This window comes from Empidonax traillii, unplaced genomic scaffold, assembly GCF_003031625.1.
Source record: "Empidonax traillii isolate 1590-97213 ecotype Southwest subspecies unplaced genomic scaffold, ASM303162v1 scaffold1238:size216485, whole genome shotgun sequence".
NCBI lineage: Eukaryota > Metazoa > Chordata > Aves > Passeriformes > Tyrannidae > Empidonax > Empidonax traillii.
The window spans coordinates 194,853-208,398 of NW_020956431.1; the positions used below are offsets into that span (position 1 = coordinate 194,853).

At 58.8% G+C, this 13,546-nt stretch overlaps 2 protein-coding genes across 4 annotated transcripts in view; both read left to right on the forward strand.

Annotated features, from left to right (window-relative positions):
* Window positions 1–10,071, forward strand: part of WHRN (whirlin) — a 46,732-nt gene extending 36,661 nt beyond the window's left edge. For 2 of the 3 annotated variants that reach the window (XM_027906022.1, XM_027906024.1), the window contains exons 8-13: window positions 166–198; window positions 5,353–5,424; window positions 5,823–6,411; window positions 7,755–7,933; window positions 8,558–8,680; window positions 9,377–10,071. In XM_027906022.1, the coding sequence (XP_027761823.1) occupies window positions 166–198; window positions 5,353–5,424; window positions 5,823–6,411; window positions 7,755–7,933; window positions 8,558–8,680; window positions 9,377–9,559 (1,179 nt within the window). In that variant the 3' untranslated portion in view covers window positions 9,560–10,071. The remainder of the gene's footprint in view (window positions 1–165; window positions 199–5,352; window positions 5,425–5,822; window positions 6,412–7,754; window positions 7,934–8,557; window positions 8,681–9,376) is intronic. The other variant, XM_027906023.1, reaches the window with a different exon arrangement.
* A 517-nt stretch (window positions 10,072–10,588) lies between these two features.
* AKNA (AT-hook transcription factor) overlaps window positions 10,589–13,546 on the forward strand; it is a gene marked incomplete at its 3' end in the record, with an annotated part of 10,951 nt that continues 7,993 nt past the window's right edge. Inside the window, 1 exon segment of the mRNA XM_027906019.1 lies at window positions 10,589–10,624.

Below are 13,546 nucleotides of genomic sequence, written 5' to 3' on the forward strand. Positions count from 1 at the left end.
TGGAAGTGCAGCTGGATGCAGATTTGGGGTGCTTTTGGGGGGGAGGAGGGAGGCGCTTGCCGGGGTTTGCTCGTCTCGCTCCTTTGCTCTGCATTCCTCCCTGATGTCACGTTCTCGCTTTTGTGCTTGTTTTCCTCTGCTCTCCCCACCCCGGCACGTCCCCAGGAGCGGCTCCTGTGGCTCATAGACCTGATGGAGGTAGGGGAGGAGGGCGAGTGCTGCTGTTGGATGGGCTGGTGGGGAAGGGGGGGGGGGGGGGGGGGGGGGGGGGGGAGGGGGGGGGGGGGGAGTTGTGCCGGGGGAAGGCGGGGATGGGCTGTCCAGGGACTGACATGCGGCTCCTCCACGTGCTCAGCCACCTCGTTTCACCCATCCCTGCCTATTCTCCCTGCTGAGGAGAGCCCCTTTCCCCAGCCTGCAGTGCACACAAGGCTCAGCCTTGAGCCAGACCCGGCTGGTGACAGTTCCTGCCTGCCCCGAGTGCCACAGACCCCTCAGGAATGGGGTTTTGGAAGGACCAGCAGCATTGATGGACCCCAAAATGCTCTTCCTGCTCTGTGTGCTGCTGGGCTGACTTGCTGTGTGGGCATGATGGCTAAATACCAGTAGACTCCTAAAATCACAGAATGGTTTCTGCTGAAGGGATAAAAGCCCATCTAGTCCAAACCCCCCTGCCATGGACAGGGACACCTTCCACTATCCCAGGTTTCTCCAAGCCCTGTCCAACCTGGCCTTGAATGTTTCCAGGGATGGGGCAGCCACAGCTTCTCTGGGCAACCTGTGCCAGGGCCTCACCACTGCTGTTATAAAAACCTTCTTCCTTCTATCTAATCTAAATTGACCCTGTTTTAGTTTAAAACCATCACCCCCTGTCCTATCACAGTGAACCCTGTTCGAAAAACCTGTCCCCATCTTTGCTGTAGGCTCCTTCAAGCAGTGAAACGCCACAACAAGGTCTCCCCAGATCACTTCTCCAGGCTGAGCAAGCTCAGTCCTCTCAGCAGGCTGGTCACATCCCATCATCACACATCCTTAGGGATGGGGGGAATATTTTCCTTACAGGCCTTGGATCTGCAAAAATCCTCCTGCAGAGCAGGAGGGTCACTGTATGTGTGTGGAGTGTGTCCAGGCTTGGAGAAATCCTCCCTGAGGATTTCGAGAGGATGGACGTGGATGTGGGAAGAGCCTGAGGAACCCCTCTGTCTGTCAGAGCTCTTGGCTGGGATGGGGCTGAGGAAAGCTGCAGGTTCTGTGGTGTGGAGCACATTCCCTGCTCCTCTGCTGGGAGGAAATCAGCGGGTTGGGCAAATGGTGGAGCTGGGGCTGCTCAGGAGAGAGGACCTCTGGCAGCTGTAAACCCGGCCCAAAAGCCACATCCCTCTGGGAATGGCCCTTATCCAGCAGAGGACAGCTGTAGCATTCCCAGGTGGAGTTTATCACAGGCCCCTTGAACCATGGGACCCAGATTTCTTTGGCTTCCTGACTGTAGACCAGGCCCCCTGTCCCACCAGCTCTCCATGGGCTTGACCAAAAATAACCAGGCTGAGCAGGCCCTGCCTTGGGAAAAGTGATTCCATTACAGGGTGTATCCACCTGGAAACGAGACAAGGCCACGTTGTGCAGTGTCACCCACTGCTGTCTGAGTGTCACCAGCACCCCCTGTAAGTCCTGGGTTTCAGGAGGAGTCCTGCAGGCCAGAGGTTGCTTGGAGACTGCAATAATCAGGTCTGACCAGAGCAGTGGGGATTCCTGATCGCTTCCAAGCACAACAGTCTGGCATTCCCTTTGTCCCTGCCCAGCCCTCAGTGGTGGGAGGAAGGAATTGAAGTCCCTGTTGGTTTTGTTTCGGTTCTCCCATCACCTCCTAGCAAAGCTGCTGCCATCCAAAGGTGACTTCTCCTCCCAGGGCCTGGTCCCACAGGCACTGGCTTGCTCCCAGCTCCCTGGGATATCCCACGAGGAGGGTCCCCATGTGCTGGCAACAATCCCTTCAGAGGATGAGGATGTCACCCTTAGAGCCCCTGGAGTCTGGACCAGGGATTTGGGGCTCCTCCAGCCCTGCAGCTGCATTCCAGAGTGGGACAGGGAAGAGGAGAGAGAAGGACAACTGGGCTTGTTCTCAGGCTGGTGCAGTTGTTCAAAATTGAGACCCTGTGGGACTCAGGCTGAGTGGCTCTGCAAAGCTCTCATTAGCAGTAACTGGAAATTAAGGAACTGATTTGGAGCTGAGAGGTTAATTAAAGGTTGAACTGTGTTCCCCGGGGAGGTGGCAGTTTCTCCACCCTTTAATCTGCAATTGAGAGCTGTCTGCCTGTCTGACAGATGCTCTCTAGCTCCATCACTCCTGCCAGGGGCTCTGAGCAGGATAGGAAGGACATTTCTGAGCTCCTCTGTGAAGGAAGGGACTCACCCAGCCCCCAGTTTCTATAGGAAACTAGAAAATAAATGGAGTAAAGGAGCAGGGAATGGGCAGGAGGGAGCAGCCTCCTCAATACAAGACTCATTTCTCAGGGCAGTGGCACGTGGGGAGTCTTTCAAGGGAAATCCAGGAAGCACAGCCTCAGAAACAGCCAATTCCTGGAAGCAAACATGCTCGGCTTAAAAGCCATTTTAAGAGAGTTTTACAGCCCAGAGCAATCTCTGTTTAATTGCTTTTGCCCCCCAAAGAACTAATCTGGGGGAAAGGCAAATCTCCTGCTCACACACTGCCCCAGGAAAAGGTGCTCTGAGGAGGATGAGCAGCATCAGTGTCCCCAGCTGGGGGGGGAGCAGAGCTGGCAGTGGGATTGGGAGTGGAGGGAAATGTCTGTGCCCACCCAGCGTGTGCCACAGGAGTCACATCTCGGTGCACAGACTGTCCTTTCTGCAGGGCCAGGGCTGGGACATGGCATGGCATGGGCTTGATGGGCTCAGGGTTCAGTGGCAGGACTGGGGGAGGTGGCCCTGGCAGGTTTTAGGGTGGGGATCAAACAGACTCTTCTTGTTTTATCAGTGACATAACTGGGACTGTTTGACAACAGGCTGCTCCCAGTCCTGCTGCCCAGAGAGGCTGGGGCTGCCCCAGCCCTGCAAGTGTCCAAGGCCAGGTTGGAGCCACCTGGGCTAGTGGAAGGTGTCCCTGCCTGTGGCAGGGGATGGAATGAGATGATTTTTAAGGTCCCTCCCAACCCAAACTAGTCTGAGATTTTCTGTTTCTACAGCACAGTGGTCTCGTCCTCCTGCATTTACCAGGAGCTCAGGGGGCTCGTTGGGGCTGGTGGAGGCAGAAGTGGAGAGGGAAGTGTTAGGGACACAGCTGAGATGTCCCCAATCTCCACCAGGCTGGTGCTGAAATGTCACCATCTCTGCTTGGCTCCTTCCCTCGTGCACACAGATGTTTGGCTGGATTCAGGGCTCTGGGCAGCATCTGGAGATGGGTTGGCACAGAGAGAGGTGGTATTTGGGCAGGTGTCTGCAGAGCAGAGGAACCAGCAGCAAGCAGGAGCTCTGGGACAGGCACTGGTGTGTTTAGTGCCGCTCTCCCAGCTCTGGGAGCTCTCTGGCTGAGAATCTGTTCCTTGGCACCATGCAGGGACAGGAGGCACTCAAGATCTCAAATTCACTGGCACTTCAGTCAGATCTCAATTCTTATTGCTGATGTTTACACAGCCCAGAGCAGCTCATGATCAGTTCAATCACTGTAAAGGCAGTTCTCTTTGGAAACAACCCCACCTGCCTCTTCCTGCAGCCTCAGACACAGGGAATCAGCCCATTCCAGTGCTTGGATTTGCACAGTCCTGTGCCATGTGAGCTCTGGATGGTGAGCTCTGATCTTTCTGATGCTGCAGCCACGTGTTCCAGCCCAATCTGTCTCCTGCCCTGCCTTGCTGCACAGTCAGTAACCCAGGAAGGGGTAGGGCCTGGCTTTAAACTGGAAGAGAGGAGTTTCAGATTGGATATTGGGAAGGAATTCTTCCCTGTGAGGGTGGGGAGGGCCTGGCATAGGTTGCCCAGAGAAGCTGTGGCTGCCAAGTTGTGGCCAGGTTGAAGCAACCTGGTCTAGTGGAAGTGTCCCTAATTGTGGCAGGGAGTGGAACAAAATGATCTTTAATGTCCCTTCCAGCCCAAACCATTGTGGGATTTTCTGTTTCTCTCTCAAAAGCCACCTGTCCTTATGTTGGATTAATTGATGATGAAACCAACCTTTGCCAGAGGCAGGAGTAGTTTCCCAAGTGGAGATTTACCTGTTGCTCCCTGAACAAGCCGTTTCTTTTTTGTTCCCATTCTCTAGGGCTCTTTCAGAAGCCACGGAGATAAAAGCACTTTGCATCAATGTTTTTGCCTCCTCTCTAATGCTCTTAATTGTCTCTCGTGTCTATTTTGGGACTCCAGCATCTTCCAGGCACAGCAGCAGCCTCCAGCAGCTGGGGGAAATGCAGATGCACCAGCATTTCAACTAATCAGCTGTTTACCCTGCAATAAATAACAGGCACTTAAACACAAACTGTGCCCTGCCCAATCCAGCAGGAGAGAACAAACATCTCTGTGAACGTGACAGGAGCCAAGTTCTCTCTTCCTGAGCAGCAGCAGCTCCTCTCCAGAGCCAGGAGTTGCTGTGGGAGTGGGGGATGAGTCTGGGTTTGCCCTTCCAGGGCCTTGCAGGAGCAGCAGGATGTTTCCCCCCCTGGCAGAGCACCCCTGGAGCCTGGGCAGAGCTCACCAGGGCAGAGCTGCACCCCATCTGTGCCCCCTGTCCTGCCATCCCTGGGACTTGGCCAGGGTGCCTGTCTGCTCTGCTTGGCTGTATCCATGTCCTCTCCTTGAGTCCCTCCTGACCCACAGCTGCCCCTGCACAGACAGACTGACAGATTTCCAGAGCCCTTCTGGATTTCTGGAGCTGTGACATGTTCAAAACTGTGGTGTGGCATTTCCTGAGGACATTTTGACTCGTAAAGGGAAAGCAGCTTTGGTTTGCATGAGACACACTGTTCTGGCTTGCAAGGGAGGGGAGTTTTGAACTTTTCTATTGCCCTTCTCCTGGGAAGGATCCTGATATTGAGCCCATGCTCTTTCCAAATGAGGCAGGAGGAGCTGATTTGGGTCCAGAGGAGCTTATTCCTCCTCTGCAGGTCAGGCCCACAGCAGGCTTTGAGAACAGTTCTTAGCTTGGGAGAGCCTGTGTTGCCACAAAGCTGATTTGATAGGATATTTGAGTCTCCAGAGAACCTCCAAGGAGACAAAAACCTTTGGGTGACTCAGGCCTTGTGTGGGGGGAGCTTTGGGGGATCATTCCGTGTTCCCTGTCACACTGGCACTGTGATGTTTGCTCCTGCTGCTCTGACATGGTTTCCTCTGCCTTCTTTGCCCTCTCAGAACACATCAGAACTGGAGGGAGCTGGGGACTGCCACCAAAGCAGCATCAACACCCTGCCAGATGTGTCCCTGGTAAGGCCCTGCAGGAGCTGCTGCACTGTGGGTGGGAGCTGGAGGAAGACTTGGGGGTACTGAGTTTTGCCTCAGCTTCAGTAGCTCTGCTGTATCAACACCCCAGGGATGTCAGAGAAGCCAGTTAATCCAGTTGGTTAGGAGAAGGATTCTGGCTGGCTGAGCAGGAGCAGCGCTGTGGGAGCCAAAGCAGAGATCGGGTGATTTGTCCTCTAATCGTCCTCACTTGTGAGTCATATTCTTATTGTCAGAAGGTCAGAAAAGGTGTTTCTGTAACAAACCAGCCATGCTCACTGTGAAAAGGTAAAGACACGGGTGACACTGAGCCTGAGGAGGGCGTGGAGAAGTTCTCACAGCTGAGCACGGTGCCCTAAAACCTCCTGTTCTTGGTTTGGCAGGATGACATCTCCTCCTTCCCAGAGGAACCACCCAACTTCAAGCCTCCTCCTCCTCCCGCAGCCCCTCAGTTGCTGGACCCCTCAGCTGCCCAGCCCAGGAACCCGGGGAAGGACAAGCCCAAGCGTCCCTCCTCTGAGTCCTCCCAGTCAGGCCTTTTCTTCGTGGCCCCCCGGAACCCCTCGCCCCCTCCCAGCGCTCCCGAGAAGGACACGGTCAGCGTGACCTCCACCGCCACCACCTCCACCGAGGATTCCTCCCCCAGCGCCATCTACGCCACCATCTCCCCCTCCCTGCACGGCTCCCGCAGGCAGATGGATGCCCAGCTCTCCCTGGTCACCCAGCACCCCATCGGGCCCTTCCCCAGGGTCCAGTCCCCCACCAGGTTGAAGAGCCCGTCCCCGGAGGCTGGAGGGATCCGGAGCCCCCCGTCCCCATCCCCTCCTCCTCCTCCCACCCACCCAGCGCCCCCTCCCCCGGACAAGGGCAGCCCCCAGGCCGTGGCCAACCAGCACTTCATCATGGTGGAGGTGCACCAGCCCAACAGCGAGCCCGACGTCAACGAAGTGAGGCCCCTGCCCCAGGCCAGAGGTGGGTGGCACCTGCTCCTTGAGGGAGAAATGGGGGAGGAGGCAGATCTGCCCCTGAGATGGAGCCCCTCTGCTCTGAATCCAGGCTGGGAGAGCTGGGGGGGTTCACCTGGAGAAGAGAAGGCTCCAGGGAGAGCTGAGCGCCCCTTCCAGGGCCGTGGGTCCCTTGGAGATGGAGAGGGAAAGGGGGGTCATGGAGAGTCTCTTGGAGATGGAGAGGGAAAGGGGTACAGGGGGATCCCAGGGGATCCCTTGGAGGTGGAAAGGCAAAGGGGTATGGGGCAGATGTCCCTTGCAGATGGAGAGGGAAGGGGGGTCCTGGGGGTCCCTCAGATGTGGAGAGGAGGGAGTGTGGTCCTGGAAAGTTCCCCGGAGATGGAAAGGGGTCCCAGGGGGTCCCTCGCAGATGAAGAAGGGGGATCCCAGGGAATCCCTCGCAGATGAAGAAGGAAGCGGGTCCCGGGGGATCCCTCGCAGATGAAGAAGGAAGGGGGATCCCAGAGAAACCCTCGTAGATGAAGAAGGTAGGGGTCCCGGGGGTGCCCGGAGGGTCCTGGGGGTAATCCCGGCCCCCCTCGCCCTGTGGGACCGACACGAGTGGCAATGTCGCCCTCGTGTGGCCCCGTCCCGTCACTGCAATGGGCTCATTAACGGCGGGTTAATGAGGGCGAGGGGCGGCCGGGGTCAGGTCCTGCCCGGGGGTGTCCGCAGAGGGACCCCAACTCCTGCGAGTGCCAGAGCCGCTGTCCTGGGCACCCAGCGCTCCCTGCTGTTCCTGGCATTCCCAGAGTCGCCATCTGCACTTGGTGTCTTTATTCTGGAAGACAAGAAAGCTCCCTTATGGCAGCGCCTCTTTGGTCGGGTCCGTCCCAGTCTCCTCCCCCCTGGAGCATGGTCTGGATAAACGGGCCTCTGGCAGGATCCCGGGACTCATCACTCTCTCCCTCCATCCCGGTTTGGGATCTGGGTTGGATCCTGGACCTGAGTATGAGGCCACTTGTCCCCTGACGAGTGCACAGCTCTGTCCTTGTGCCAGGAGGGTGGAGCCAGGTGGGGGGGTCAGGCTCTTCTGCCAGGTGACAGGACAAAACGAAATCCCCTCAAGCTGTGGAGGTTCAGGTTGGATGTTAGTGAAGGTTTCGTCAGTGAAAGGGTGGTCAGGCGCTGGGACAGCTGAGCAATTGCGTGATTCGGATGCCTGGGAGCCTGGCTCTGAAGCCCAGGTGTCAATCCCGGGGCACCTGCCCAGCCCTGGGAGCTGCCCTGGGAGCTGCCCTCGCCCCCTGCGTGCCCGGCCGGCCCCGGGGCCGCGCTGCCCGCCCTCTAACCCGCGTGTCTCCCCAGCCTCCACGCTCTCCCAGCTGTCGGACAGCGGGCAGACCCTCAGCGAGGACAGCGGGGTGGACATCGGGGAGCTCGAGAGCAGCGGCAAGGACAAGAGCCGGCAGCCGGGCCCTGGGAAAAGCCGGAGCCTCAAGGAGGCCGCGAGGAGCGAGGGGGCGGCAGAAGGGGCCTCCAAGCCGGTGAGGGCCCGGGGAGGGGGATGCTGGTTGTGGGAGGGGGCACCTGGGGCTGTCCCCCCACTGCCTCGTCCGGCCAGTGCTGCTCCCTCCTCCCCACCGGGCAACAACTGCTCTTCTGTGCTTCGAGGGGTTGTTCATCCTCTGTGATGAGCTGAGTGAGCTCTCTGGTGGGCTGAGCCATGGGGAAGGGGGTCAGGAGTGGCTGAGATGGGCTCTGTAGGGCTGATTCACTCCATGATGGGTAAATCCAGTCCCTCCCAGCTCCAGCAAGCAGCTACAGGGGGCATGGCAGAGTCCCTGGCTCTGAGGGAACATCCCCAGGGCGCAGTGAAGTCACCTGTAGCCTGGAAGGGAAGGTGGCAGCAGATATCAGATGTAAACTGGAATGTTTCTGATGGTGGCAAGGCAAGGGGCATAGGTGGGCAGGCAGAGAGCTGTTCTTCTCTTCCTCAAGTTCTTGCAGCCCTGGCCGTGGTTGGGATCTTGTCTGTCAGAAGTCAGGGAGCAAATGCAGGCTGTGCCTGTCCCTCTCCAGTGCCCCTGCCTGCTGTGGGGCCCTGGCCACGGGAGCACAACGGGCACACAGTGCCCAGCCTCCCTCAGCAGTGCCCTCTCTCCCCACAGCCAGGGCTCCTGGAGCCCACGTCGTGTCTGATCCGGGTGTCCAAGAGCGCTCCCACCTTGGGCATCGCCATCGAGGGCGGAGCGAACACGCGGCAGCCGCTGCCCCGCATCGTCACCATCCAGGTAGGGTGGGCTGGGAACGGGAATAACTCCATGAACATCCCATCCCTCTCCCCCATGGACAGGCTGGGAAAGCCTTTGAGCCACGGCCAGAGCATGGGGGGGGGCGGATTTTGGAGGTGCTTCCCCCTCCTACAGCCCTGCACGTCCCCAGGCATCATCCTGCTGTGGGCGTTTGCGTCCGTGTCCCGTGGATGATCCCACACCATAACAGACATCCTGGGAGCCAGTGATTTGCTGCAGACATTTCAGGGGGAGTCAGGGCAGCCCTGAAAGCTTGGCTGTTGCCTCCAGATGTCTGGAAACTCCCAGACAGAGGATTGGGGAGGGGGAGTGGTGGATGAGAGCCAGACAACTGAGCCCTCCAGAGCTGTCTCCCTGTTTGCTGTTTACTTGGGGCAAAATTCAAGTTATTTACAGCAAAAGAAAAGCAGAGCTGACTGTGCCTTGGTTATTCTTGGCCACCCCAGCTGGCGCCACGCTCCAGGAGCAATCAGGAGGGGAGCCAAATTCATCCCCTCTCTCCAAAAAGCGAAATATCTCATATCCATCACGTTCCTTCACCGGTTCAGGGTGATCACGAGGGATACGAAATATATCCCCTTTTTTTTTTTTTTTTTTTTTTACCCCAAAAAACCACCTGGGTTGACCCAAGGGGGGGGATGGTGGGAAGGTGAGCTGACCACCTCTCTCCTGCAGCGCGGGGGGTCGGCACACAACTGTGGGAAGCTGAAGGTGGGCCACGTCATCCTGGAGGTGAACGGCACAGGGCTGCGAGGCAAAGAGCACCGGGAGGCCGCCCGCATCATCGCTGAGGCCTTCAAGCTGAAGGACAAGGACTACATTGACTTCTTGGTCACAGAATTCAACGTGGCCCTTTAGGGATGGCTCTTGGGAGCGTGGAGTGGGATGGGGATGAAGGACAGCGCCGAGGTGTGAAGGAGGTCCCACCACGCAGAGCCCGCGCACGCAGACACCCCCAGCTTGTCCCCAGATGTCCCCTCGCCTGCTGTGGACTCACTGCCTGGGTAGGGCAGGCTGAGAACGGGCAGAAATCACTGCACATCCCTCAAAAGTCTCCACCCTGTCCTGTCTGGGTTAGGGAAAACACCCTCTCCCCCTCTGCCAGGCAGGAGGACGGCAGAGGTCTGGGTGTCCCCGCTGTCATTTGAGTGCCACACACACAGCAAGGTGGGCCCGTGGCTCAGGCTGGAGGGGTTTTGGGTGGTGGCTGCTCCCTTGGGTGCTCACCCCCTGTGCCCAGGTGGGACAGGCCACGGGTGGGGAGGCAGAGAGAGCAATTGGAGGCCTTGTAAATCGCTGGCAACGTCGTCGTATTTATATATACAGAGCTTGTGCTTTTAATTTTTCAATAAATCTATCAGGGTAGAAAAGGGCTGTGGTTGGGGGGGGGGGTTCTTGAGGGCTGGGATGGGGGGGGGAAGAAGGAGCAGGGGTGACTGTGGGGCTCCCCAGGGCCGGCAGGGCAGGTGCTGGGCTGGGAGGGGATGCTCCATGTCAGCCCCATCCCGTCTGCATCCAATCCCATCCCATCCCTTCCCATCCCATTCCCAGCGATCCCGGGGGACGGGCAGGAGCAGCGCTCCAGCAGGGGGCGCCCGCGCTGCATAAATTATTTAAATGAGGCCCGTCTTCTGCGGCTCTGATTGGTCGCGCGCAGCAAGCTATGCAAATACAGCGGGGGGCGGGGTTTATGCTAACGACATCCCGCTCCCCGCCTGGCGGCGGGCGCCGATTGGTCGGGAGCGGCGGGTATGCTAATGAGTGGAGGCCACGCCCCCCGCCGCGGGCCGCGCTATTGTCCGGTGGGACCGGGATCGGGATCGGGATCGGGACCGGGATCGGGATTAGGATCAGGATCGGGACCGGGATTAGGATCAGGATCGGGACCGGGACCGCCCAGCGTCGCTCGGGCCCTCCATGCAGGTGGGCAGCGCGGGGCTCTCGCCGTTCGAGTGGGAAGGGGGGGGTTGCCCCTCCAGCGGTGCCCCAGGGCCAGATGTGCCCCAGCTGTGCCCGGGGGGGCCGGGAACGGCTCGGCTGCTCCCTGCTGCGGGGGAGAGGAGCAGGGGGCCCCCGCGGCGCCGCTGGAGGCACAGCTGGAAGCACAGCCCGGGGGCCCGCGGGGCTGGCTCCATCCCCGGGGCCGCATCCAGCGCTCCCCGGGAGAATCCAGCGCTCTAAGCCCGGCTTAGGCAGCTAGGAGCCGGTTGGGAGTCTCTGGGCGGAGCGGGGGGAACTCTCGGGCCCTCCGGAGTCCTTGCGGCCGAGGAGAAGGGACGCGCCGGGAGGATGCGGGAGGCACCAGAAGGATGCGGGACACGCCGCTCCTCGCCGAGGCGTGTCCTCCCCACGCCATCCGAGCCTCCGTGGCCCCGGGAAACTTGTCATAACTTTCCTCATCGCGGTGCCTCCTCTCCGCCGGGCCCGGAGGGTTCCGGGCGGGTCCGTCGGGGGCTGCGGGGGCGGCTCGGAGCCGCTGCCGGGGCTCGGCGGGGACTGCGGGACCCGGGGCCGAGACGCTGCCTGAGGCTCCTCCGAGGAAGTCGCAAGGGCAGCTTTCAGCTTCAGTTCCGTGTTTTATTTAAAGGGCAGCCGTGTTCCTGATAGCCGGTGGGTGCCAGTTCTGCAGCACCCTTTCCGTGCCTTCCGGGCAGGGATGTTTTAAGGGCTCGCGGAGGGGGAGGAACTCGGTGCACTGTCCATACAGGCTGGGAGAGCTCGGGGTGTTCAGCCTGGACAAGAGAAGGCTCCGGAGAGACCTTAAAGTCCATTCCAGGGCCTAAAGGGGCTCTAAGAGAGCTGGAGAGGGACTTTGGACAAGGGATGGAGAGACAGGACAAGGGGGAATGGCTAAACTGAAGGAGAGGTTAAAATTTGATTTGGGGAAGGAATTGCTCCCTGTGAGGGTGGGCAGGCCCTGGCACAGGTTGCCCAGAGAAGCTGTGGCTGCCCCTGGAGACCTGGAAGTGTCCAAGGCAGGGTTGGACGGGGCTTGGAGCAACCTGGGATAGTAGTAGGTGTGTCCCTGCCGTGTCCCTGCCACCTCTCCCTGCCCTGTGCTAATTAGGGCTCCCAGTGCCACCGGCTGTGCCGCGGGGACAGCGGCAGCTCTCTCCAGACAGGGATTAAGTCTGTCCTTCACGGGCATTATGGGCCATCCACCCCCGGCTGCTGCAGGTATGTTTGGGTTCCACCCCGGGGGGGGACACCTGGGCTGTCCCCGGGGAGAACAGGAGGGTCTCTAAGCTAAGGAAGAGGAAAGAAAATGTCTGCAGGAGTTCCCTGTCCTGCCGTGGGGCTTCATTTCGAGGCAAGTGATGGAGAGATGCCGTTTTCATGGGGTTTTGGTACCTCTCCATGGGGATATGCCAGCGTGGGGGAGCTGGGGGCAGGTTTGGCCCCTCCAGACAGTGGAATTTGGGTGACACGTTGGCTTTATAGCCCTGATGTGATAACAGGCATGTGTTCTTTGAGAGGACAAGGGGGTTTGTGAGGCTCTTCCTCACTGTGACGGTCCCTCCCTTGTTCTGGTAGGAAATAATGCAAACCGAGAACGCAGCGTTTCCGCTCCTCTGCCCTCTTTCACGCTCAGAAAAACGGGACTCTGTGGGCTTTAAAAAAGGGTTTAATACACCAAGAATTCCTCCCTCCTGGAGTGCAGACACCCCTTGCCAAGTTCCAGCCTGAGGCCGTTCTGGCCTCCTCCAAACCTCCCCAGAAGAGATCCAAACATCCATCCCTCCCCCAGGACGGGGGATAAAGGGGGTCTGGGGCCCCCCTGCATCCCAGACAGGCACAGATGTGCAAGGGGGGCTTTAACCCCCTTCCCGGGCAAGTGATTTTTGGGGCACAGGGAAGGGAGGGTGACCCCCCATCGCTCAGGGGTCGTGGGGATGGAGGTGTGGGGTTTAGAGCCCCCCCAGCCTGCCTGCTCTGCCCAGGGTTGACAGGGCAGTGAAGGCAGAGTGACAGCAGCCCTGTCTGTCCCCTCCCCACACACGTGTCACCCAGCCAGCCCTGGGGCTGAGGATGCTCTGTCTCCTCTGCTGTCACCACGGATAAACCCAGGAGTGAGGATGGATCTCTGTTGGCCTCGATTGGGCTGCTGTTTCTCAGCCTCACACGTGTAATGAGTTGGGCGGTCTCAGCCTCACACCTCAGTCTGCACCACACGGGGTGGGATCACTGCCTGCATGTAGGATCAGGGATTAGGAGCTGAGGGCAGGGACAGGCAGAAAAAAAACCCCTCCTGTCTGCAGGCCAAGCAGAGCCCTGGCAGCACTCATCACTGCTGTGAGCACCCCCTCCCTCGGCCAGGCACCTCCACCCTGAGCCACAGTTTGGGACAGCCCTGGCTGAGATTTGGAGGGGCTGAGGGCAAAGCAGAGTTCAGGGGTTCAAGACTTTTTCTTGTTGAAGCTTTGCAGTGTCTTTTTTAGCTCCTTTTCCAATTACGTTGTTGCAAAATCCCGGCACTCAAAGAGCAAAATTTTTTAAAAATAATAAATATATAAACATATATTTTTTTGCATTTGCTTTGTGGCTCCTGTTTATGGAACCGCATTATTTCTCAGGCATTTCAGTGCTCCCATAACCCCCGGTGGTGTAGAGGAAAACACACTGCACTGTCACTGCAGAGACCCGGGTTCAATTCCCGGTCGGGGCCCCTCCCCGGGCAGATGGAGCTCGTTAGCCCTGTAAGGCAATCCATCTACGTCCTGAGGACCTCGCTGCCACCGTCCAAGCTCGCTTGGCCCCGGCAGATGAACCTCAGGATTAAAGGGTGGGCTCAGTTCCGCGCACACTGTGTCTCACCTAAAAAATCCAATGTGCAGGCTGGAAGGT